General features: G+C 43.7%; 1 protein-coding gene across 1 annotated transcript in view; it reads left to right on the top strand.

Annotated features, from left to right (window-relative positions):
- The first annotated feature begins 14,446 nt into the window (after positions 1 to 14,446).
- The window catches only part of LOC129834466 (polypeptide N-acetylgalactosaminyltransferase 18-like), an 88,035-nt gene continuing 74,504 nt past the window's right edge, over positions 14,447 to 27,977 (top strand). Inside the window, exon 1 of the mRNA XM_055899473.1 lies at positions 14,447 to 15,091. Coding sequence (XP_055755448.1) covers positions 14,854 to 15,091 — 238 coding nt within the window. The 5' untranslated portion in view covers positions 14,447 to 14,853. The remainder of the gene's footprint in view (positions 15,092 to 27,977) is intronic.

Here is a 27,977-nt window from a genome sequence, read left to right as displayed (position 1 = left end):
AGTCAACATCGCCAAAAGATATTAATTTTTTCACTAACCTTCTCAGAATTCTTCCGATGACACTCCTGTAACATCACATTACAACATGCATATACAGTTTGATCGAAAATGTTTATATTTAGCCACCAAAATCATGGTTAGACAATGTGAAATGTAGCTCAGTTGGTCAGAAAATTTCCTTGCGCCACTTAGACAGTGATCTACTCTTATACATAAATACTCATAAACGTGACTAAAAAATATAGGGTGGACAGGGATTGATAGACAATTTAATTCTTAATACAATTGCGTTATTACATTTTTTTATTTATCCTTACTTTTCAATACAGTTTGCGCCAAGCGAAGCTACGTCAAAAAACATGGCGTCCTAAGCCACTAAAATGTTTCGACAGAAACACGATTTATCATAATAAAAATGTCCTACCTTGAGCTGTTCTTCCATCAGTATCTTGGGCAAAGGATCCTTTCTTGGGAGGAATCGTCTTTTGGTGGAAAGCTGTCCTCTTGCCATGTGGAAATGCCAACTGCGTTCGGGATGAACTGAAAGCGTGCCCACCTATTCACAGCGTTAAAGAAATAAATGTCCCAAAATCGCACTAAACGGATATAAATTGCTATAAAACGCTTTAAATTAACTACCTTATGATGTTTTTAACTCCTATAACGAGTGAAAAGATGACCGGAGAAATATAACAGGCTAAACTAACGCTTGGAACAGGAGAGGGTCGGTGTCCTCCACGCGCGTGACGCACCAACAAAAGACTTGCTAGCTACAGGGTTTTTTGATTTATAGGGCCTGTGAACGCGCAATCGACCCCATTGGAATCGTCATCACGTAAAGGCATCCAGGGGAAGACGTAAGAAGTGTCCGTACAGTCATAGCAATGACAGTGCCCTTTTAACTGACTTCAGAACAGTGGCCAACATTTCTGAAATCTGAATCCATGTCAGGGAAATTGCTGTAGAATGGGCTCTGTTCCACTTAGAGACAAAATTTCAACTCCTATAGAAACTATAGACTGTTTTCTATCCAATAATAATAATAATATGCATATTGTACGATCAAGGATTTTGTGGGAAGCCGTTTAAAAAAGTACCCAATTAGCATAAATAGTCTAAACAGCGCCCCCATCCCCAACAGGTTTAATGTGTGAAAGTTAAATATTTAAAAAATATATATTTTTTGAATTTCGCGGCTCTGCCTTTTCAGTGGAATGTCCTAGACAGGTTAACCAATTAAATTAAATTACTCAGTCTGCTATATCATGATATGTAGGATACTGATAGAAATAAAAACAGACAGAGGCCCAGTCTACAAAAGTCAAATATTTATTTACGCGAACGTTCTGCCTATCATTTCCTGTACATTGGTCTATATACCTCACATTTCGTCATAAATGTCCCTCCTCCTCTCAGAAACAATGACAATATAGTTCACAAGTCTTCCTGTCATACATTGTCTGCCACCTGTTATACAATCTACTACAAGCCCAAGGTCTCTCCCCTCCCTGGGTGGGGACAGAATGTCCTGTAAGGAACAGTAGTAGAGCTTGTCTGTCGATAGCTCCTCTCTCCCCTCCCTGGGTGGGGACAGAATGTCCTGTAAGGAACACAGTAGTAGAGCTTGTCTGTCAATAGCTCCTCTCTCCCCTCCCTGGGTGGGGACAGAATGTCCTGTAAGGAACACAGTAGTAGAGCTTGTCTGTCGATAGCTCCTCTCTCCCCTCCCTGGGTGGGGACAGAATGTCCTGTAAGGAACACAGTAGTAGAGCTTGTCTGTCGATAGCTCCTCTCTCCCCTCCCTGGGTGAGGACAGAATGTCCTGTAAGGATTACAGTAGTACAGCTTGTCTGTCGATAGCTCCTCTTATCTCATACATTGTCTCACACTTGCACCCTGCTTACATACTAAACAGGAACAAAAAGTCCTTGTCCTAATTCTGACTAAAACTACACACATCAGATTTATAGAGGTATGATTCTAATAAATGTCATGCAATCATACAATGACAGGGTAGTTTTAGTTATAGTTCTACGTTCAATGTATACATCATTTAAGTCATTATTCATGAAAATCCCATAACAGATAAAAATGTCAATTTTGAGTGTTTGTTTGCAGCTTGTTCCAGTCGCTAGCTGCAGTGAACTGAAAAGACGAGCGACCCAGGGGTGTGTGTGCTTTGGGGACCTTTAACAAAATGTGACTGGCAGAACGGGTGTTGTATGTGGAGGATGAGGGCTGCAGTATATATCTCAGATAGGGGGGAGTGAGGCCTAAGACGGTTTTATAAATAAGCATCAACCAGTGGGTCTTGCGAAGGGTATACAGAGATGACCAGTTTACAGAGGAGTATAGAGTGCAGTGATATGTCCTATAAGGAGCATAGGTGGCAAATCTGATGTTCGAATGGTAAAGAAGATCTAGCCGCTCGAGAGCACCCTTACCTGCCGATCTATAAATTACTATAAATCTAGCATGAGTAGAATGGTCATCTGAATCAGGGTTAGTTTGGCAGCTGGGGTGAAAGAGGAGTGATTACGATAGAGGAAACCAAGTCTAGATTTAACTTTAGCCTGCAGCTTTGATATGTGCTGAGAGAAGGACAGTGTACCGTCTAGCCATACTCCCAAGTACTTGTATGAGGTGACTACCTCAAGCTCTAAACCCTCAGAGGTAGTAATCACACCTGTGGGGAGAGGGGCATTCTTCTTACCAAACCACATTACCTTTGTTTTGGAGGTGTCCAGAACAAGGTTAAGGGCAGAGAAAGCTTTTTGGACACTAATCAAAGGCAGTGGTGACATCATTGAGGATATTTAAGGTTGCAGTGACACATCCGTAACCTGATCAGAAACCAGATTGCATACCAGAGAGACTACTATAGACATCAAGAAAGCCAGTCAGTTGATGATTGACATGTTTTTCCAACACTTTTGTTAAACAGGGCAAAATAGAAATAGGCCTGTAACAGTTAGGATCAGCTTGATCTCCCCCTTTAAATAAAGGACAAACCGTGGCTGCCTTCCAAGCAATGGGAACCTCCCCAGAGAGGAGAGACAGGTTAAAAAGGTCAGAGATGGGCTTGGCGATTATAGGGGCAGCAACCTTAAAGAAGAAAAGCTCTAAACCATCTGAACCAGATGTTTTATTGGGGTCAAGTTTAAGGAGCTCCTTCAGCACCTCGGACTCAGTGACTGCCTGCAGGGAGAAACTTTGTAGCAGGGCAGGGTGTAACGGCTTTCCTCCTCCTCTTCATCCGAATTCATGCTGCTTGGTTCTGGTGTGGTGGGTGGTTCTGTAACGGCTTTCCTCCTCCTCCGAAGAGGAGGAGCAGGGATTGAACCAAAATGCAGCGTGGTTATACGACATGATGTTTAATAAACAAAACAGAAAACACGACGAACACTTGAATAATACAAAACAAAAAAACAACGTAGACAGACCTGAACGACGAACTTACATGAAACACGAAGAACGCATGAACAGGAAAACTGACTACATAAAACGAACAAACAAACAACACCGAAACAGTCCCGTGTGGGGCAACGTACATAGACACAGACACAGGAGACATCCACACACAAACAGTGTGAAAACACCTACCTTAATATGGCTCTCAATCAGAGGAAATGAAAACCACCTGCCTCTAATTGAGAGCCATATCAGGTCACCCTATTACCAACATAGAAACACATAACATAGACTACCCACCCAAACTCACGCCCTGACCGTCAAACACATACAAAATAACAGAAAACCGGTCAGGAACGTGACACAGGGGAAGAAGAGGGAGGAGCATCGGGGCCAGTCCCATTAGAAGGGGTGGGAGATCAGGAAATGTTGGAGGCATTCAGGAGTCAAATAGGAATCCTGACTTAATGAAGTGGTTATTATAAAGCCCAGCCATGTGCTTCGTCAGTAACAACCACATCATCAACGTTAAGGGACATGGGCAGCTGTGAGGAGGAGGGTTTATTCTCCAGGTCTTTAATCGTTTTCCAGAACTTCTTGGGTTTAGACCCACAGAGAGAGAACTGCTCCTTAAAGTAACTAACTTTGGCCCTCCGGATAGCTTGAATGAACTTATTTCTCATTTGCCTGAACGAGAGCCAGTCAGCCTGAGTATGCGTGTGCCAAGCCTTTCGCCAAATGCAATTCTTGAGGTGGAGTAACTCTGCATGATCACGGTCGCACCAGGGGCTGAATCTGTTTTTAATTCTCATTTTCTTCATGGGGCGTGTTTAGAAAAATATTACTGAAAATATCAAAAAAGAAGGTCCAAGCGTCTTTGACATAGGGGATCGAGCTGATTCCATTTTACAGAGGCCAGGCCATGAAGGAAGGCTTGCTCATTAAACATTTTTAGCAAGCGTCTATGACAAATCAGGACAGGTAATTTCACTGAGCAGCCATTACGAACGCAGGCTGTAAAACAGTGATCACTAAGGTTATTACAAAAAACACCAGACTGATACCTATCAGGATTATTTGTGGGGATAACATTGAGGAGAGTAGCCTTTCTGGGTGTTTGGAGTCGTACTTTGTGGGATTGGTAATAATCTGAGAAAGATTTAGCAAGTCCCATTGCTTTAGGACTTAATCAGGTGGTTTAAACATGTCCCAGTTTAGGTCACCTAGCAGGACAAATTCAGACTTAGTGTAAGGGGCCAGGAGAGAGCTTAGGGCTGGAAGGGTACAGGCCGGGGCTGATGGAGGACGATAACACCCAGGAACAGTCAACGAAGAGCTTTTTGAAAGTTTAATGCTTAAAACCAGAAAATCAAATTGTTTGGGGACAGACTTTGTGGAGACAACTGAGCACTGAAGGTGATCCTTGTTAAAGATTCCCACTCCCCCAAGATCTGTCTTGCTGAACAAGGTTATAACCAGAAAGGTTAACATCATTATTCAAAACATTCTTTCTTAATATATTTTTTTTCTTGTGCATTTTGATATTTGCCTCATGACTCCTGCATACTTTGTTGACTATGAACTTTCTTGTTTACCCAACTGTGGGACAGAATATGTTTGTTCCCACACTCGGGATTCTGACTCTCTATTGGTTACACAGACTTTTGGCCTCCCATCCTATTCTAACCACCTCTCACCGGGTTTGTTTTCATGTTACCTGATGAAATTGCTGTATAATATGATCTTGTTGCCATATAATGCACATTCAAATGTCATAAATCAACACTGCAGAGCTCTCCCTGTCCTCTGCCGTGCCTTGATTGTATTACTGTTGATGATATCTGGAAATGTGCATGTACACCCTGGCCCATCTACTGTTGCTAGCCCAATTCTGACTTGTGCTCTGATATCTGTTTCACAGACTTCTGCTCTCGTAAAAGCCTGGGTTTTCTGCACGTTAACACTAGAAACGTATTACCTAAAATGGATAAATTGAAAGTGTAGGTTCACAGCTCCAATCTAGATGCGTTGGTCATTACTGAGACGTGGTTAACGACTTGGGGATAGCCATTGTAAGTTCAGAGTCAATTGCCCCAACAGTGCTTGTGTGCTGGAGGCAAACGAAAGCTCGGTAGAAAGGGGGAGTGTGGTGGGGGTACCTGTACAAGACAGGGGGAGACAACCCGGGCAGACGGTGAACAGATCGCCAGGTGGAATCCAAGCAGCAGTGCAGAAGGCAACAGGAGTAGGTGTTACACCCACTTGGGAGAAGCTTTTATTTCTGGAGGCAGATTTATTGTAGAAAATTCCAGGGGATGCTCTGAACAGGAGGGGGCTTCAGGGCCTCTGGATTTGGGTGGGGTAGCCTGCCATTTGTTGGCCTCAAAGGCTTCGACACCTCTCACTTCACACCTCTGCACTAATTGAAGTTGTATCTGGTCCGGCTGGTCTGTCTCAGTTCCAGGTTGGATGGTGTATTAATCCTTCCAGGTAATGTTGTCCATAAATTAGGTTGTAGGTTTGGAGTTTTGATCTGGAGTGAAGGTTATGCTGTGGAGGGTAGCCTTAAGCTCTCAGAGTGATTAAGTTGATCTAACTCAAAGTCTATATTTTTGTAAAAAACATGTTGAAAAATGTGAGAGCTCACATGCAGCTGTGTCTCTCTCTCTCTCCCTCCACCTCTGAAGTAAATGTAATTGCCAAAATATACTTAAGTATCAAAAGTAAAAGTTCAAATCATATTAAGCAAACCAGACGTCAACATTTTTTATTTATTTACAGATAGCCAGGGACACATTCCAACACTCAGACATAATTTAGAAATGAAGCATTTGTGTTTAGTAGAAGGGCCTTGGTCAGGGAGGTGACTAAGAACCTGATGGTCACTCGGACAGAGCTCCAGAGTTCCTCTGTGGAGATAGGAGAACCTTCCAAAAGGACAACCTTCTGGAAGGTCTCTTCAGCACTCCACCAATCAGGTCTTTATGGTAGAGTGGCCAGAAGGAAGCCACTCCTCATAAAATGCACATGACAGCCCACTTGGAGTTTGCCAAAAGGGACCTATCAGATGATGAGAAACGAGATTCTCTGGTCTGATGAAACCAAGATTGAACTCTTTGGCCTGAATGCAAAGCATCACGTCTGGAGGAAACCTGGCACCATCCCTACGGTGAAGCATGGTGGTGGCAGCATCATGCTGTGGGGATGTTTTTCAGTGGCAGGGACTACGAGACAAGTCAAGATCAAGGGAAAGATGAACGGAGCAAAGTACAGAGAGATCCTTGATGAAAACCTGCTCTAGAGCCCTCAGAACCTCATACTGGGGCGAAGGTTCACCTTCCCACAGGACAATGACCCTAAGCACACAGCCAAGACAAGGCAGGAGTAACTTCAGGACAAGTCTCTGAATGTCCTTGAGCGGCCCAGTCAGAGCCCGGACTTGAACCCTATCGACATCTCTGGAGAGACCTGAAAATAGCTGTGCAGCGATACTCAACATCTAACCTGACAGAGCTTGAGAGGATCTGCAGAGAAGAATGGGAGAAACTCCCCAAATAACGGTGTGCCAAGCTTGTAGCGCCATACCCAAGAAGACCCAAGGCTGTAATCGCTGAGTAAAGGGTCTGAAAATTTCCAGTTTTTTATTTTTTTAGGCATTTTTTTTTTACACATCTGTTTGTGCTCTGTTATTATTGGGTATTTTGTGTAGATTTATATGGGGGGGGGGGGGGACAATTAAATTAATTTAGAATAAGTCTGTAATGTCACAAAATGTGTAAAAAGTCATTTCCGAATGCACTGTACCGCAAAAAACTACTTACTGTCAGTAGTACTTTAAAGTATTTGTACCTAAGTACTTTACACCACTGCATAATGTAGTTTGACAAGCATAGTTTATTTAAGTACAGTTCTGTGTCTTGCAAGACTTTAGTTTTGTAATATTCCTCTCTAGCAAGTTTTTGCAAAGAGGAAATTAATTTCAAGCCAGATACGCTATGGATTGAGTCACATCCATGTTTGTAGGCTATAGTTCAGATTGCATTCTTGGTACTCAGACAATAGACATAAAACTTCCTACATCCATTCACAGTGAATTGTTGTTCTCTCTGTAATGTAAAGGTCAGACTCTATAAATATACAGCACCCACTCCAGTGTAAGGTATGTTCATTAATGGACCCTGTCTCTAATGACTTAGGGCAGTTTCTCTGGACCCCTGCAAAGTCCGGGTTCCTATCGGGCCATGGAGGCTGCTAGTGCTAGTTGCTGCAAAACTAGGCCTACTAGCTTCCACCTGCGATGGTGTTTCGTCAAACGAGGACAAGGGGGTAGCTTTGCTGATGTGGCAATTTGGCACGAGGTTGATCAGATAAAGCTTTTTTTGCGGCGTATTTGTGCACCTCTTGGTCTTGACTATTATTTATCCATCTTGAACAATTCACTCACTCTCCATCCGAGTCCAATCCGATTCACCTAACTTTTTTTAACTTGATAGGCAATTAGGTGATGAGGCCGAGGCGGGCTGCCGCCGGCGTCTTTGTGAAATAGGCTAATTAGATTCATGAAAACTATATTGTCTGACTCACCTACTGTAGATTGGACAACACAATAACTCTGCTTGCTACATGTGGAAATTAAAAAGGAGGGTTACTGTCAAAATTATTTATAAGAAATATACAGTATCAAGGCACAAGGCGAGACCCAAATGCAGACACAGGAGGCAGATGGTTGGTGTCTTACAATGTTTATTAATCCAAAGGGGGAGGCAAGAGAATGGTCGTGGACAGGCAAAAAGGTCAAAACCAGATCAGAGTCCAGGAGGTACAGAGTGGCAGACATGCTCGTGGTCAAGGCAGGCAGAATGGTCAGGCAGGTGGGTACAAAGTCCAGAAACAGGCAAGAGTTAAAACCGGTAGGACTAGAAAAAGGAGAATGCAAAAAGCAGGAGAACGGGAAAAACGCTGGTTGACTTGGAAACATACAAGACACCTGGAGGGGGTGGAGACAATCACAAGGACAGGTGAAACAGATCAGAGTGTGACAATACAGTATATATACAATTTCGACAGAGGTGTGAGATGACAGGCGCATGAGCCCCAAGCTTAATGACAACACACTGCTCTGTCACTGTGGAAGCAAGGTTTCCATGGTTGGCATCCTCTGCCATTATTATACCTGTAGTCAGAGATTGTTTGAGATACTTTGACCACAACATGTGAGATAATCCTATGTTGGGAAATGCAGGCATCTACTGTATGCACTGTCAGGACTAGATGTAGTGGGTTAAAGTGGATGGAGTATATTTGCGTTAGCAGCATGGGCTGGAATAAGCGTAAAACTATTCAGACTATAGCACTCTCATGATTTAATGGCCTCAAAACCTAAGGGCCATCTGTCAGCTATGTCTGTCATCAGAGTGATTAAAGACAGAGAATATCATATTAATAATATGCTGGTCTAAACCCAAGGAGAGTTGCCATCTGCTTTCTAAACATTTTGATTAAAAAGCTAATTCCATAACTTGAAGCAGGAGAGCTTAAGGCCAGTTCTGTACCTTGCGATGAACTGTGCAGGGTTAGAACTTGGTTAAAAAGCACTTCAACTGACCTGGACAAATCCAAGTTAATGTTTTTTAGGACAGTCTGAAAACTCCAAGATTTCCAAGACACATACTGTAGTGTAGATCGTTATGGCAAGGTTAAACTAATGGAATGAAGGCTGGGCTGGAGTGGTGGGGTTGATATTAATTCTGATGTAAGTGATCCCATTAGAATCACATTTGAACATAGAGGGCATTGTTATTTAAATATATTTAATAATCAAGATGGGATCCATTTATTTTCCATTCCCCCTTCCCTGTGTAAGCCCTGAGGTGACGTGACAAACAACCACTGGTCTCCTATGCTGCTCCATCTCATCAGCTTCACTCTCATGGGAGAATGAGTTAGGCCCTTATACAGTATGATCAGTGCCAGATGAAAATAAGCACTGCCATTTTACGTCACACCCAGGTAACCCTACAAATCGCTGCCTCCACACTGTAGTAAATCACAGATGTGCAGTGGGATGTATGCCTGTTAGCTGGGAGGAATGGACCACACTGATCATACTGTATAAGGGCCTAACTCATTTTCCCATGAGAGTGAAGCTGATGAGATGGAGCAGCATAGGAGACCAGTGGTTGTTTGTCACGTCACCTCAGGGCTTACACAGGGAAGGGGGAATGGAAAACAAATGGATCCCATCTTGATGATTAAATATGCTTAAATAACACTGCCCTCTATGTTCAAATGTGATTCTAATGGGTTTATAAAGGAATACATTTGATATCAAATGGTAAGCAGATGGTATTACATCTTCTAATTGTGTTTGCATAATGTCTTTCCCTACTGATCCTTACAAATTTCCCATCAATGCAATTGTTAAAGCTTTTTAATTCCCACAGATGCTGAGGCTGCTTGGTGCTCTCTACTTGTGACATCCTCTCTCTAATCAAGTTTGTAATCGAGGCCAGCCACACAGGCGTCCAGTAATTCATTCTGTTCTGAAGAGGCAGGGACTGTGAGTGTCCCACAACGAAGGTTGAGAGGGCACCCGCCACCTCCCTGCTGTGACATAAATATGTTTGGTCAAACTCCTTAAGCAGTGCAGACGTCTGTCAGGGGCAAAGATCTGTCATAATTATCCGCCTTTAATCCGGTGTTGAAAACACAACTGGCCTGCTGGGGCAACATTCCCGGCCTCTCTTTCATCACATCTATTGTGAGGCTGGCCCTGCTGCCGTCTTTGACTGGTGCTTGTGATGACTAAGACACTGAGTGCAAATGACCCTCTAGCTCTCCTTCAGATCATATTGAGAAATGTAATTTTAGGTTGAATGCTGATACCAGACTTTGATACTGCCATTTATGCCCATTAGGAATCCTGAGGGAGAGGAGGCTTAGACACCCGGTGCTTTAGCAATAGGGAGCTACACAAAAGTAATGTTCTGGTCACACTGCAACAAACCTCACAAGAGGACCATGGGGCCAGCGGGATTTATGAATACAATGTATAGAGTGGACTGACCTGTAAAAAGGTATAAATTAGTTCCTCTTGATTGGCGACAGGAAAAGGGCTGTTGGAAGCTGCTGGTATCAGAGGAACACTTGAGGCTTTACACAGATGTCGCTCATCTCTAAAAGCAGCCAGCATGAAGAGCGAATCAGAATGGGATTTGGGAACGTTCCCACTGGCACACAAACAGAAAATCCATTGGCCCCACTGCACCAAGAACATTATATTCCAGCAGATATGAGGATTACAGCATTGTGCTTTGGACTGAGATTTTTACAAAACCCTCGTCACTCTGACGAGGTTCTGTGGAACAAAACTGGCTTTCTGCTGTGCCCCTTAATTGAGTCTCCACTCTCTCCCACAGCTGCAGTGTGCTTGGCACTTACAAAACTGGCACTGAAGCCATTCCCAAAGGGCCTGCACTCTGGGCAGACGCAAATACCAATTTTCAAAATTCAAATTTCATACGACTAGACGATTTGAGATCCATTAACGGCATCACAACAAAAGGGAGGCCCAGAAAGGCAATTAGTGTACAGTGGGGCGTGTCATTCAGGAAGGAGGATGCATTGTTGGGGTGGAGGATGAGGACTGAAGGGACGTGAAGAGGTGCAGCGCCCCCAACCTTTACCTTTATTAGCCTTTCACCTCTGACCAATGTCATATACATAAAGGCTGGATATACAGTGCATTCTGAAAGTACTCAGACCCCTTGACTTTTTCCACATTTTGTTACGTTACAGCATTTTTCTAAAATTGATTAAATTGTTTTTTTCCCTTCATCAATCTACACACAATACCCCATAATGGCAAAACAGATTTTTAGACATTTTTGCAAATGTATTAAAAATAAAAAACTGAAATATGACATTTACATAACTATTCAGACCCTTTACTCAGTACTTTGTTGAAGCACCTTTGGCAGCGGTTACAGCCTCGAGTCTTCTTGGGTATGACGCCACAAGCTTGGCACACCTGTATTTGTGGAGTTTCTCCCGTTAATCTCTGTAGATCCTCTCAATCTCTGTCAGGTTGGATGGGGAGCGTCTCTGCACAGCTACTTTCAGGTCTCTCCAGAGATGTTCGATCGGGTTCAAGTCCGGGCTCTGGCTGGGCCACTCAAGGACATTCAGAGACTTGTCCCGAAGCCACTCCTGCATTGTCTTGGCTGTGTGCTTAGGGTTGTTGGCATGTTGGAAGGTGAACCTTTGCCCCTAGTCTGAGGTCCTGAGCAAGTTTTCTTCAAGGATCTCTCTGTACTTTGCTCCGTTCATCTTTACCTCGATACTGACTTGGCTCGCAGTCCCTGCCGCTGAAAAACATCCCCACAGCATGATGCTGCCATCACCATGCTTCACCGTATGGATGGTGTCAGATTTCCTCCAGACGTGACGCTTGACATTCAGGCCAAAGAGTTCAATCTTGGTTTCATCAGACCAGAGAATCTTGTTTCTCATGGTCTGAGAGTCTTTAGGTCCCTTTTGGCGAACTCCAAACGGGCTGTCATGTGCCTTTTACTGAGGAGTGGCTTCCGTCTGGCGACTCTACCATACAGGCCTGATTGGTGGAGTGCTGCAGAGATGGTCGTCCTTCTGGAAGGTTCTCCCATCTCCACAGAGGAACTCTAGAGCTCTTTTAGAGTGACAATCAGGTTCTTGGTCTCCTACCTGACCAAGTCCCTTCTCTCCCGATTGCTCAGTTTGGTGGGGCGGCCAGCTCTAGGGAGAGTCTTGGTGGTTCCAAACTTCTTCCATTTAAGGATGATGGAGGCCACTGTGTTCTTGGGAACATTCAATTCTGCAGAAATGTTTTGGTACACTTCCGCAGATCTGTGCCTCGACACAATACTGTCTCAGAGCTCTAGCACAATTCCTTCGACTTCCTGGCTTGGTTTTTGCTCTGACATGCACTGTCAACTGTGGGACCTTGTATAGACAGGTGTGTGCCTTTCCAAATCATGTACAAACAGTTGAATATACCACAGGTATACCCCAATCAAGTTGTAGAAACATCTCAAGGATGATCAATGGAAACAGGAAGCGCCTGAGATCAATTTCAAGTCTCATAGCAAAGGGTCTGAATACTTACAGTATGTAAATAAGGTATTTCTGGTTTTTATTTGTAATAAATTAGCAAACTTTTCTAAAAACCTGTTTCACTTTGTCATTATGGGGTACTGTGTGTAGATTTATTTTTATTGAATCCCTTTTAGAATATGGCTGTAACGTAGCAAAATGTGGAAAAAGTCAAGGGGTCTGAATATTTTGCGAATGCACTGTCGATAGATGAGTCTCGTAGAAAAAGACAATGCAAAACCATGCATCAATGAATCGCTGTGGTGCTGAATATGTTATCTTTGCTTTACTGTAAAACCATTACCTTACAAAACAATGACGCCATATTGTTCAATTGCTGAATCACCTGTTAGAGGGGAGGAAATAATGCCTTTCCACCAGTACATTTGCATTCCTACGAGGCATAAAACCAAAGTCTCAATGTTCCACTGAACTCACGCTGGCATCAGAGATCAATAGCCTTCTCAACCTTACAATATAATATTGCATATCCATCTTCCATGATGCCCCCCATTGAACGGCTGCTGAGATGTTTCAGTGTTTATTGTCGTTTTTAGGCCTGAAGAGGTGAAATCGTTTTTAGGCCTGAGGGTTGACATTTCTCTCATGCTTTCATGTTCCAGAGGAATACAGGGGGAGAGGGATCAAGGCCCTATCTGATGCACACAGCAGGAGCAGCTGGGCACACTGGGTTCCCTCCAGAAGGAGCCACTGTGCATGATGGGGTTGGTTCTAAGACCATTGAAGGAAGAACTGGGCCAAATGCTTTCACCATGGTCCCCACTCAAACAGTTGTAGCCTGTTTCAAGTAGGCTTCTCACTCAGAGACACCTAAATGCACACAGCAAAGATAGATTCTGTGCCATTGTGCAATAAAATATGTTGTGCATGCAGGGAAAATGTGTATTCTAAGCGACTTTGATTATAATAATAATGATGATGAAAATGTGTTTCAGCACCTTATTGTTTTGTTTGGCCGTCTGTTTGTCTACTCCACTGTGTCCTCACATAGCGGAACTGTGATGATCAATGGAAATGTAGTAATTGGGTTGTCCAGTGTTCCTCTCTTTGGAGATAGAATAGGCTTCATCTAGGAGCAACAAGCAGGACACTGTTATGAGATAAACATGTTCATTTTCTAACATGAACCTCTCCTGTCGAACTGATGAAGTAGTGTGTACAAACACTTATAATACACCTTACCATTTAGGTCCCAGTGTCTCTATCTTGTGGCTTGATAAAGTATTGCAAGTGATCTCTCACCCTCTTCTTCAGTGCCACATCCATTGGAAACAAAGTTGAATGTTCAATTTGCAGGGAGACCCGATTAAAAAAATAGGTCAATAATTTATTTGGATACAAAAACCATTAGGTGTCAACAATTACCATGAGCAATATGGGTATACTTTTATCACAAGAACAACACATGACATACCAACATACCAACTGAGTTTTTTCTCCAAGCCAGTCAGTCTGATTTCTGTAAAGGTGGCAATATTTAATATGCTGTCATCTCTAGGATATGTTTACTAGGCCTACTCTTGGTATGTGACAGGTTGCAGATGACAAGAATGCATGTGACAATAAATAATTATTTGACAAGAATGTAAATGTCACATTTCACAATGTAAATTGTAGCCTAGGTTTAATCTATTCCTTGATTGGAAAACAGTAAAGTCAAACTTCAGTCATTGTATGACTTATTGGACTGTACAGTAGCCTACCTTTATGTCAAAATAGGAACATCTTGAAACAATTACAGTTAATAATTGCTGCGACATTTTAAATTAGTAATTACTATATATTAATTATTAGCGCAATTGAAAATCTTCACAATAAAACGCCCCCACATTCTAATCTAAATGGATAATTGTGGAAGTGAATGCACAGTAGCCTATTACACAATTTCACTATTGTATCTCATTGGACAGCGGTTAAACGCATGTTCCATACGTCTTCTGTCTGTCGGTGAAATCGCGACTGGTGTGGACTTGCAAATTAAGCGAAATAGGGAACGTTCGTCACCAAGACAATCACCTTTACTTTCCAACGACTGAGATTTTTTCCCATTTTTGACCTACCTATTTGGATTAAATCATAGCCTTCTGCGCGTGAAGGCAGAGTGCGGTTATTGGATCCGGAGGCGCTGGTTGCCCGCATTTGCAGAACGAATTGCATCGTTGTGGAGTTGTAGTAATTTATCCAGGTTGCTCTCAAGTGACGCGCATAGCACATTCTAGGATTTTGGTGGGCGACAGTCGCACTTGTCCTCTGGTGTACTGAATTTCGTTGGCTGTATGGAGGGATGTCGGGATGGCTTGCACCAGGAGAACCAAAACTTTGGTGTCTACATGCGTGATCTTGAGTGGCATGACCAACATCGTGTGTCTGCTCTATGTTGGATGGGTCACTAATTATATCGCGAATGTATACATCAAAGTCCCCATGCCTGTCCCAGAGAAAAAGTTAGAAGGCGACAAGAAGGGGGACACCCTACGGATCATAGAAAGACTTGATCGACTTGAGAATGTGGTCAACCAGCACATACAAGGTAAAGTAACCACTACACTGAGCAAGTATCCTTTACTTACCATTTTATAGATTCTGAGTTGCATATGTTTAATTGCATTGAATGTATGGTTTGCGATGTATTAATGATATCAACCTATGTGAATTAGCCTATATCTCCAAACTCAGCAAATAATGACATTGTTGATTAATAACATAAGATGACTCTAACATTTTCCTTTGTGAATAATGTGACCAACATTTGTCATCTCCTTACTTTGAGTGGTCTGTCTGTCTGGACCATGTGACAGAAAGGGAAAAGGACAATGAGATCATTGCAAAAGCCATTTATTCTCTCTGGAGGCAAAATACCTAGTAGTCTATGTATTATAATTGGAGCAGTGTTGGTGAACTTAATTGCTTCTCACACAGCGTGAAATATACATATAGTAAATGTGTAGCTGCAGTTATCCTCAACCTCATTGTTTGCTGTCTCACATGCTGAAGCTTAAAACCTTATTTTTCAAAACCCGAGTCTGTCTCCTTATACATTTTGGCATAATTGTCTATTTTTGCATCTGCTCATCAGGTGTATTATGACTGCCTATTGTGACACTTGACGTTTGTTTTTCTGTTAGGCCAATAGTCTCATGAAAACTAGTGTAGACTGTGAATGTGAAAACTATCCCAGCGTACTGTACGTATCTGCTACAATGTCATCTATTTTGAGCTTTAAAACTCAATGTCAAATGTACTGGGACTACATTTTGAAGGATGTTATGTCAATGTAATACGGCACACACAGTATATACTGTACCCAAACAGAGGTTGGTCTGTCTTCCCCAGACATAGTGTTGGAGATACTGTTGAACTTGCAGTGAGTGAATTTCCACAGACATATTTTTTATATACTGTTCTTTATAGTATTATCTGACAAGCTCAAATGCTACAGAATGGGGCTATTAATTCAATTAATCTAATGGGAATCTGATATAAAAAAAAACATTGAATATCCTTTTGACTTTGGATTCCTCTTGTGTTCTTGGGAATGTCTGGAATTCCCTTCTCAAATTCCTTCATGCTTTGCCCCTCGCTACAGCATACAGTTACTCCATACTCATACTGTAATTCTCTACCTCCCTTTCTGTGTCATGATTTGAGCTTCACTCTTGTCAACACAAGAGAATAATGTTAACCAGGCTCTGATTTGACAGTTAGAGTATGAGTTACAGGGAGACACCCATCCCTAGGTCACGGGCAGAGGTGGACTTCAGTGAGCTGTGAGGCACCGTACATAGTCAAGCCTGGCTGGTCAGTTGTGGTGCCAAGACTACATTTCACTATTTGGCACTGACAGAGAGCAGCCTGTTGAACAGCGCTCTGTACGTTTTCTGTGTAAGAGTGTCTGCCTAACTGTCTTATCTCCTCAGGAAATGTTTGGACTATTTGTGTTACTCAAAAGGGGAAATATCGCATTAGGTCAGATTGTAAAGATCAATTCAATGTGGCACAGAACACGGCTGGAAGGACAGAATGCCCTCTGTCTATAGCACCATACTGTATGGATGGAGGGTGGACTGATAAAACATGCACTGTAACTCAGCTGTACATGCATGTTGATTTGGAATGTATCATCACTCAGCCTATTAGAGATGGGCCTCAGGTTTGAGAGAGGTTTGAAGACACGGTTTGAAGACAGGCATAAAAAAATGTGGATTCCTTTTGTAGAATAGTAAACTAGGAAGACTACTACTCAGAACACATCTAGAGTTTGCTGTCCCTGTAACTGTCACACGATGTACTGACGCACAAATGCACACGTGTGTCCCCACTTGTTTGATTTTTCTTGTTTTACTATCCTTGTGAGGACTTCTGGTCCCCGGTGAACATTTTCACCGGTACACAGAAGGCGTGGTATCACCATGTTGGACACAGACAGTCTCTTAAAATGTGTCTGACTGATGTCACCTCCATACTCAATATAATAAGGCTTGAAAACTCCTCATATCAGTATTTGATGAAAGAAGGCAGTGGTCTGCATTTGTCTAAAGATAATAAGGCACTGCACACAACCCTTGATTTGTATTAAGCACAGTCACTGAATAAGGCTCGGCTGGGTAGCTGAAAAGTCCACACACGCCCACCATAAGTGCTGTTACTGCACTCTACAGCTTTCCTCGTGCTCCCAAAAGCCTTCATACTGTAAATGCATGTGTGTGAGGGTGCTGCTGTACTAAATGGACAACAACTTACGTAGTCCTCTATTAATAAATACGCTGCAATTACACTTGTTTACCCTGAACACATTTAGTATGTGACAACCAAATATGGACAGTGTTCTTGTACAGAGACATAGAAATTAGAGGATGACCGATTAATCGGCATGGCTGATTTAATTGGGGCCGATTTCAAGTTTTCATAACACTCGGTAATCATCATTTTTGGACACCGATTATGGCCGATTACATTGCATTCCACAAGGAAACTGCGTGGCAGGCTGACCACCTGTTAAGCTAGTGCAGCAAGGAGCCAAGGTAAGTTGCTAGCTAGCATTAAACTTATCTTATGAAAAACAATACATCTTCACATAATCACTAGTTAACTAAACATGGTTGATGATATTACTAGGTTAACTAGCTTGTCGTGCATTGCATATAATCAATGCGGTGCCTGTTAATTTATCATTGAATCACAGCCTACTCCGCCATACGGGATGATATAACAAGAACGTATTCGCGAAAAAAGCACAATCGTTGTAAGAATGTACCTAACCATAAACATCAATGCCTTTTTTTAAATCAATACACAGAAGTATATATTTTTAAACCTGCATATTAAGTTGAAAAAATTCATGTTAGCAGGCAATATTAACTGCTATTGTGTCACTTCTATTGTGTTCATTGCACGCAGAGTCAGGGTATATGCAACACTTTGGGCCGCCTGGCTCATTGCAAACTAATTTGCCAGATTTGTACATAATTATGACATAACATTGAAGGTTGCGCAATGTAACAGCAATATTTAGACTTAGGGTTGCCACCAGTTAGATAAATGCATGCTCGTAAGCATTCATTCAAACTTTACTGTGTTTGCCAGCAGCTCTTAGCAATACTTGAGTCACAGCGCTGTTTATGATTTCAAGCCTATCAGCTCTTGAGATTAGGCAGGCAATACTAAAGTGCCTATTAGAACATCCAATAGTCAAAGGTATATGATATACAAATGGTATAGAGAGAAATAGTCATAATTCCTATAATAACTACAACCTAAAACTTCTTAACTGGGAATATTGAACCACCAGCTTTCATATGTTCTGAGCAAGGAACTTAAACGTTAGCTTTTTTACATGGCACATATTGCACTTTTACTTTCTTCTCCAACACTGTGTTTTGCATTATTTAAACATGTTTCATTATATATTTGAGACTAAATAGATTTTATTTATGTATTATATTAAGTTAAAATAAGTGTTCATTGTTCATTCAGTATTGTTGTAATTGTCAATATTACAAATATATACTGTATATATAAAAATCGTCTGATTGAATCGGTATCGGCTTTTTTAGGTCCTCCAATAATCGGTATCGGCGTTAAAATCATAATCGGGCGACCTCTAATAGAATTGTGTCTTGTACTGTATAACACTGGGCATCATTCACTCAGAATGATGTTTGTATTGTAAGTGTGATGTCTCTTTCCTCCTGCAATGTGTTTACCTGGCTTTTTATGAGCATACCAGCGCTCACATTTTGAGCCGTTCAAGAGTGTTCCTCTACACAGGTAACTGCGAATTCACTTGAGAGGTCTTCCTGAGTCATCAAAAAGTGAATATGAATTTAGACATGACAGAACTAAGGAGTTTTCTTCCGTAAAGTACAGCTGTGCCTCAGAGACTTTACTACAGATCTCCCCTCTGAACATGAGGAAAGCAAAGACAAAGTATGGGTGTATTTAATGGTGATTGTTTTTGTGAGAAGGCAGTGGTCCTCTGGTTTATTTTACCTCGGGGGCTGTATATTACCCCTGGGGATAACTCATGCTATGTTGCTGATTCAGAGGGAGATGATGGTGCTATTTGATTGGAAGGCCTCAATCAAATCAACCTGTCAAATCAATTGAAAAGCCCTCTAAATCACAATGAGTGTTTACTCTTGAGAAGAGGAGCGAGAGAGGGGACGTGTGTGTGTGTGTGTGTTATACACTCCTTGCTGGAGGGCAGGTAATAAATGTTGTATAATGGAAGAAGACATGTATAGCCGATGGTTTTATCTTTTTGCATGGTTTTGGCTACAGAGCACTTATCTGCCTTGTTGCTTCCACTAAAATATCACCCCCGTGTTCTGCCATGCCAAGTCAGTTTGCCCCAACATCCTTTCAATTAAATATTGAATGACATAATGGCTGCAAGAGGCAGCAGGCGTTGACCAAGTGTCATAATAATACATTATGCTTAACTTGCTGAATATATGTTGAATATGGATTGCAAACAAGTGGTTCTCTTGATCTAACATCTAACAGGCCGTGTTCAGCTGATCTGCTGACTGTTGGGAAGCTACCCAAAATATGAATCAAAGCATTGGCGATGCCAGGTTACTTTTGTTTTTGTAAACGTTACTTAATGCATCAAAGACTAACACGCAACCCAAACCGGCTGCGCAAATTTATTTTGTCCCCTACACCAAACACAATCACGACACGCAGCTTAAAATATCAAAGCAAACTCTGAACCAATTACATTAATTTGGGGACAGGTCGAAAAGCAATAAACATGTATGGCTAGTTAGCTTGCACTTGCTAGCTAATTTGTCCTATTGCGCTAGCTTGCTGTTGCTAGCTAATTTGTCCTGGGATATAAACATTGAATTGTTATTTTAACTGAAATGCAAAAAGGTCCTCTACTCCGACAATTAATCCACACATAAAACGGCCAACCGAATCGTTTCTAGTCATCTCTCCTCCTTCCAGGCTTTATCATCTTTGAACTTATATGGTGATTGGCATCTACATTTTCATAGTATTACCACGACAACCGGCAAAACATTTAGTCTTTCAATCACCCACGTGGGTATAACCAATGAGGAGATGGCACGTGGGTACCTGCTTCTATAAACCAATGAGGAGATGGGAGAAGCAGGACTTCCAGTGCCGATCTGCGTCAGTAATAGAAATTACTTCTATTTTAGCCCTTGGCAACGCAGACCAACCACGCCAAAACTATAGTTTGTTAACAATACATTTGTGGAAAGTCGGTTAGGACATCTACTTTGTGCATGACACGAGTCATTTTTCCAACAATTGTTCACAGACAGATTATTTCACTTATAATTCACTGTATCACAATTCCAGTGGGTCAGAAGTTTACATGCACTAAGTTGACTGTGCATTTAAACAGCTTGGGAAATTCCAGAAAATGATGTCATGGCTTTAGAAGCTTCTGATAGGCTAATTGACAAAATTTGAGTCAATTGGAGGAGTACCTGCGGATGTATTTCATGTATTTAGACCTACCTTCAAATTCAGTGCCTCTTTGCTTGACATCATGGGAAAATCAAAAGAAATCAGCCAAGACCTCAGAAGAAAAACTGTAGACCTCCAAGTCTGGTTCATCCTTCGGGGCAATTTCCAAACGCCTGAAGATACCACGTTCATCTGTTCAAACAATACTACGCAAGTATAAACACCATGGAACCACACTGTCGTCATACCGCTCGGGAAGGAGACGCGTTCTGTCTCCTAGAGATGAACGTACTTTGGTGCGAAAAATGCAAATCAATCCCAAAACAACAGCAAAGGACCTTGTGAAGATGCTGGAGGAAACAGGTACAAAAGTATCTACAGTGGGTAGAAGAAGTATTTGATACACTGCCGATTTTGCAGGTTTTTCTACTTACAAAGCATGTAGAGGTCTGTAATTTTTTATCATAGGTAAACTTCAACTGTCAGAGACGGAATCTAAAACAAAAATCCAGAAAATCACATTGTATGATTTTTAAGTAAATCATTTGCATTTTATTGCATGACAAGTATTTGATACATCAGAAAAGCAGAACTTAATATTTGGTACAGAAACCTTTGTTTGCAATTAGAGATCATACATTTCCTGTAGTTCTTGACCAGGTTTGCACACACTGCAGCAGGGATTTTGGCCCACTCCTCCATACAGACCTTCTCCAGATCCTTCAGGTTTCAGGGCTGTCGCTGTGCATCCCTCCAAAGATTTTCTATTGGGTTCAGGTCTGGAGACTGGCTAGGCCACTCCAGGACCTTCAGATGCTTCTTATGGAGCCACTCCTTAGTTGCCCTGGCTGTGTGTTTCGGGTCGTTGTCATGCTGGAAGACCCAGCCACGACCCATCGTCAATGCTCTTACTGAGGGAAGGAGGTTGTTGGCCAAGATCTCGCGATACATGGCCCCATCCATCCTCCCCTCAATACGGTGCAGTTGTCCTGTCCCCTTTGCAGAAAAGCATCCCCAAAGAATGATGTTTCCACCTCCATGCTTCACGGTTGGGATGGTGTTCTTGGGGTTGTACTCATCCTTCTTCTTCCTCCAAACACGGCGAGTGGAGTTTAGACCAAAAAGCTCTATTTCTGTCTCATCAGACCACATGACCTTCTCCCATTCCTCCTCTGGATCATCCAGATGGTCATTGGCAAACTTCAGATGGGCCTGGACATGCGCTGGCTTGAGCATGGGGAACTTGCGTGCGCTGCAGGATTTTAATCCATGACGGCATAGTGTGTTACTACTGGTTTTCTTTGAGACTGTGGTCTCAGCTTTCTTCAGGTCATTGACCAGGTCCTGCCGTGTAGTTCTGGGCTGATCCCTCACCTTCCTCATGATCATTGATGCCCCACGAGGTGAGATCTTGCATGGAGCCCCAGACCGAGGGTGATTGACCGTCATCTTGAACTTCTTCCATTTTCTAATAATTGCGCCAACAGTTGTTGCCTTCTCACCAAGCTGCTTGCCTATTGTCCTGTAGCCTATCCCAGCCTTGTGCAGGTCTACAATTTTATCCCTGATGTCCTTACACAGCTCTCTGTTCTTAGCCATTGTGGAGAGGTTGGAGTCTGTTTGATTGAGTGTGTGGACAGGTGCCTTTTATACAGGTAACGAGTTCAAACATATGCAGTTAATACAGGTAATGAGTGGAGAACAGGAGGGCTTCTTAAAGAAAAACTAACAGGTCTGTGTGAGCCGGAATTCTTACTGGTTGATAGGTGATCAAATACTTATGTCATGCAATAAAATGCAAATTAATGCAAATTACAAATGCAAATTAATTACTTAAATCATACAATATGATTTTCTGGATTTTTTTTTTCGATTCTATCTCTCACAGTTGAAGTGTACCTATGATAAAAATTACAGACCTCTACATGCTTTGTAAGTAGGAAAACCTGCAAAATCGGCAGTGTATCAAATACTTCTCCCCACTGTATATCCACAATAAAACGAGTCCTATATTGACATAACCTGAAAGGCCGCTCAGCAAGGAAGAAGCCACTGTTCCAAAACCGCCATTAAAAAAGCCAGACTACGGTTCGCAACTGCACATGGGGACAAAGATCGTACTTCATGGAGAAATGTCCTCTGGTCTGAAGAAACAAAAATTGAAATGTTTGCCCAAAATGACCATTGTTATGTTTGGAGGGAAAAGGGGGATGCTTACAAGCCAAAGAACACCATCCCAACCGTGAAGCATGGGGGTGGCAGCATCATGTTGTGGGGGTGCTTTGCTGCAGGAGGGAGTGGTGCACTTCACAAAATAGATGGCATCATGAGGAGGAAAATTGTCGATATATTGAAGCAACATCTCAAGACATCGGTCAGGAAGTTAAAGCTTGGTCGCAAATGGATCATCTAAATGGACAATGAGCCCAAGCATACTTCCAAAGTTGTGGCAAAATGGCTTAAGGACAACAAAGTCAAGGTATTGGAGTGACCATCACAAAGCCCTGACCTCAATCCTATAGAACATTTGTGGATGTAATAGCTGTCGCTTTCCTCATCCTCAGAAGAGGTGAGGAGAGAAGGATCTTCGGACCAAAATGCGGAGTCAGGGAAATATGCCATCTTTATTTTATAACGAAAACCGATGACACGAAAACAAACACTTTAACAAACTACAAAATAAGAAAACGACGTACAACGGAACCTGAACATAAACTCACATCAACAAACGTAAACTCACGAACAGGAACGTACATCAAAACGAACGAACAGCCAAACAGCTCCAAAAGTGAATACATCGAACATAACGAAGACATCACAGGAGACAATCACCCACAAACAAACAGTGAGAAATGCCCTACCTAAATATGACTCTTGATTAGAGGAAAATGCAAACCACCTGCCTCTAATCAAGAGCCATACCAGGCAAACCGAAACCAACATAGAAACAGATAACATAGACTGCCCACCCAAAACACATGCCCTGACCAATAACACATAAAAACTAACATAAATAGGTCAGGACTGTTACAGTACCCCCCCCCCAAAGTGCGAACGCCGGGCGCACCAGCACAAAGTCCAGGGGAGGGTCCGGGTGGGCAGTTTACCACGGTGGTGGTTCCGGTTCAGGACGCTGTCCCCGCACCACCATAGTCACTCCCCTCTTCTTTCTACCCCTTCTAATGCCCACCCTAACACTACCTTCCCCTAAATAAACAGCTAGCACCGGGACAAGGGGCAGCACCGGGACAAGGGGTAGCACCGGGACAAGGGGCAGCACCAGAACAAGGGGCAGCACCAGGATAAGGACCATCACTGGAATAAGGGGCAGCACCGGGACAAGGGGCAGCACCGGGACAAGGGGCAGCACCGGGACAAGGGGCAGCACCGGGACAAGGGGCAGCACCGGGACAAGGGGCAGCACCGGGACAAGGGGCAGCACCGGGACAAGGGGCAGCACCGGGACAAGGGGCAACACCGGGACAAGGGGCAGATCCCGGCTGAAGGACTCTGGCAGGTCCTGTTTGGACGGCTGTGGCAGGTCCATGCAGGCTGACGGCTCTCGACGCTCATGGCAGACTGACGGCTCTCGACGCTCATGGCAGGCTGACGGCTCTCGACGCTCATGGCAGGCTGACGGCTCTCGACGCTCATGGCAGGCTGACGGCTCTCGACGCTCATGGCAGGCTGACGGCTCTCGACGCTCATGGCAGGCTGACGGCTCTGGCTGCTCATGGCGCTCTGACGGCTCTGGCTGCTCATGGCTCTCTGACGGCTCTGGCTGCTCATGGCTCTCTGACGGCTCTGGCTGCTCATGGCTCACTGACGGCTCTGGCTGCTCATGGCTCACTGACGGCTCTGGCTGCTCATGGCTCTCTGACGGCTCTGGCTGCTCATGGCTCTCTGACGGCTCTGGCTGCTCATGGCTCGCTGGCGGCTCTGGCAGATCCTGTCTGGTTGGCGGCTCTGGCAGATCCTGTCTGGTTGGCGGCTCTGGCAGATCCTGTCTGGTTGGCGGCTCTGGCAGATCCTGTCTGGTTGGCGGCTCTGGCAGATCCTGTCTGGCGGGCGGCTCTAGCGGCTCCTGTCTGGCTGACGGCTCTAGCGGCTCCTGTCTGGCGGATGGCTCTGTAGGCTCATGGCAGACGGGCGGCTTTGCAGGCTCATGGCAGACGGGCGGCTTTGCAGGCTCCTGGCAGACGGATGGCTCAGATGGCGCTGGGGAGACGGATGGCTCAGATGGCGCTGGGGAGACGGATGGCTCAGATGGCGCTGGGGAGACGGATGGCTCAGATGGCGCTGGGGAGACGGATGGCTCTGGCCGGATACGGCGCACTGTAGACCTGGTGCGTGGTGCCGGAACTGGAGGCACCGGGCTAATGATAAGCACCCTCCTACTAGTGCGTGGAGCAGGGACAGGGCACACTGAACTCTCAAAGCGTACTCTATACCTGGTGCGTGGTACCGGCACTGATGGCACCTGGCTGAGGGCACGCACCTCAGGACTAGTACGGGGAGAAGTGACAGTGTGTACAGAACTTAGGAGACGCACAGGTGGCTTAGTGCGTGGGGCCGGAACTGGAGGCACTGAACTGGATACACGCACTATAGGGAGAGTGCGTGGAGGAGGAACAGGGCTCTGGAAATGCACTGGTAGCCTAGTGCGTAATGTAGGCACTGTAGGTACTAGGCTGGGGCGGGGAGGTGGCGCCGGAAATACCGGACCGTGCAGGCGTACTGGCTCTCTTGAGCATTGAGCCTGCCCAACCTTACCTGGTTGAATGCTCCCGGTCTCCCTGCCAGTGCGGCGAGGTGGAATAGCCCGCACTGGGCTATGCAGGCGAACCGGGGAAACCATGCGTAAGGCAGGTGCCATGTATGCCGGCCCGAGGAGACGCACTGGAGACCAGACGCGTTGAGCCGGCCTCATGACACCTGGCTCAATGCCCAATCTAGCCCTACCAGTGCGGGGAGGTGGAATAACCCGCACTGGGCTATGCACACGTACAGGAGACACCGTGCGCTCTACTGCGTAACACGGTGTCTGCCCGTACTCCCGCTCTCCACGGTTAGCCTGGGAAGTGGGCGCAGGTCTCCTACCTGCCCTTGGCCCACTACCCTTTAGCCCCCCCCCAAGAAATTTTTGGGAGTTACTCACGGGCTTTTTCGGCTTCCGTGCAAGACGAGTCCCCTCATAATTCCGGTTACGAGCTTGATTCTCCGGCTTCCATCCACGTCTCCTAGCTGCCTCCTCATACCAGCGCCGCTCCGCCTTCGCTGCTTCCAATTCCTCCTTTGGACGGCGATATTCCCCTGGTTGAGCCCAAGGTCCTCTACCGTCCAAAATCTCCTCCCAAGTCCAAAAGTCCTTATTGCTCCGTCGATTTTTCCCATACCGCTTGGTCTCTGTATTTTGGTGGGTGATTCTGTAATAGCTGTCGCTTTCCTCATCCTCAGAAGAGGTGAGGAGAGAAGGATCTTCGGACCAAAATGCGGAGTCAGGGAAATATGCCATCTTTATTTTATAACGAAAACCGATGACACGAAAACAAACACTTTAACAAACTACAAAATAAGAAAACGACGTACAACGGAACCTGAACATAAACTCACATCAACAAACGTAAACTCACGAACAGGAACGTACATCAAAACGAACGAACAGCCAAACAGCTCCAAAAGTGAATACATCGAACATAACGAAGACATCACAGGAGACAATCACCCACAAACAAACAGTGAGAAATGCCCTACCTAAATATGACTCTTGATTAGAGGAAAATGCAAACCACCTGCCTCTAATCAAGAGCCATACCAGGCAAACCGAAACCAACATAGAAACAGATAACATAGACTGCCCACCCAAAACACATGCCCTGACCAATAACACATAAAAACTAACATAAATAGGTCAGGACTGTTACAGTGGACAGAACTGATAAAGCGTGTGCGAGCAAGGAGGCCTACAAACCTGACTCGGTTACACCAGCTCTGTCAGGAGGAATGGGCCAAAATTCACCCAACTTATTGTGGGAAGCTTGTGGAAGGGTACCCAAAACGTTTGACCCAAGTTAAACAATTTAAAGGCAATGCTACCAAATACTAATTGAGTGTATGTAAACTTCTGACCCACTGTGAATGTGATGAAAGAAATAAAAGCTGATATCATTCTCTCTAAGATTTTTCTGACATTTCACATTCTTAAAATAAAGTGGTGATCCTAACTGACCTAAGACAGGGAATTTTTACTAGGATTAAATGTCAGGAATTGTGAAAAACTGAGTTTAAATATATTTGGCTAAGGTGTATGTAAACTTCCGACTTCAACTGGAAGTACCCTGCTTTGCACTGACAGTCTTTATGTACTATAAAGGGACCAATGAATATCCTAATTTCAGAGCAGAATGCAGAAATGCTGTAACCCTTTTCCCTCAAAGGGAAGTGGAGATACAGTATCTCATTCTCCCATGCTTCCTTTTAACTCTCAGAATGCCTCTTAGCAACTCCCACAGTTAATTACCTTTGCAGGCTATGGAATGGTAGAAGCTGGGTGTCAGGGTAACATTGGTGCCACGGTAATAGAGTAGAAATGTTGTCATTTCTCTACAGGGTGTCTGTTCTTTACAGAGTACAGCCTCAATATATGTAGTCGTTTTGGGATTGACAATTTACTGGAATGACAATTAAGATCTACCAATCCAAAGGGAATGTGGTGTCAGTGAAAGTGTGCTGAAGCAGGGGTTGAGTGTGAGTGTGGAAAGGGAGTCTCCAGAATGTTGATTTGCTTTACCAGTAATGGAACGATTATTGAGTTACAGAGAAACAAATGCACTGGAGGATGATTGCTAATGAAAACAATTAATTACCTTGAATCCAGAGGGCAAAAGCATCATGAAGAAAATCAAAATAAATTAGAAATTGTAACCTCCCTTGCAAGTATTTCAGTTCAAAGAGTGTCCCTTGACAATTTACTCTAAACTGGAAACTATTTATGGCACTTTTTCAAGGCTGCAGTTCCATGTTTATTTGAATTAACTGATAAAATTGTGTCTTCATGTAATTGTTGTTAGTCACTACTGTGATTCTGAGGTAGATTTATGTCTCATTTCTGGAGAAGTGTAAGGAGGAGGTTATTTTTACAGTTTACTCCGTATCTGCTAAAATATCTAGAAAGCAACGTACAGATAATTCAGAACAGTGTTTAGAAGTGTCCCACTGAAACAAAAGCATTTGACAGCCCTCTCTGGCTATACCATGATTAAGATGGTCCCATGCAGACTCTGCCTCTCCTCTATACCCCACCATCATCCCAAGCAATTTGTCTCAGTCCCTCACATCTGCCCGGTCTATTTGCTAAGTGCACACATGGGCACAAAGACAGCTTGTGTTCCACCATACAGGCTGTTTAGGGAAGGCTCATCTCCATGTGGGGAAACGAGAAAGCTGAGTGAAGGTGACAGTAACTTAGACAA

Source organism: Salvelinus fontinalis, chromosome 35 (assembly GCF_029448725.1).
Source record: "Salvelinus fontinalis isolate EN_2023a chromosome 35, ASM2944872v1, whole genome shotgun sequence".
NCBI classification, from domain to species: domain Eukaryota; kingdom Metazoa; phylum Chordata; class Actinopteri; order Salmoniformes; family Salmonidae; genus Salvelinus; species Salvelinus fontinalis.
The sequence above is the reverse complement of the archived record's forward strand: the minus strand, read 5'-3'. Positions and strand labels throughout refer to the sequence as shown.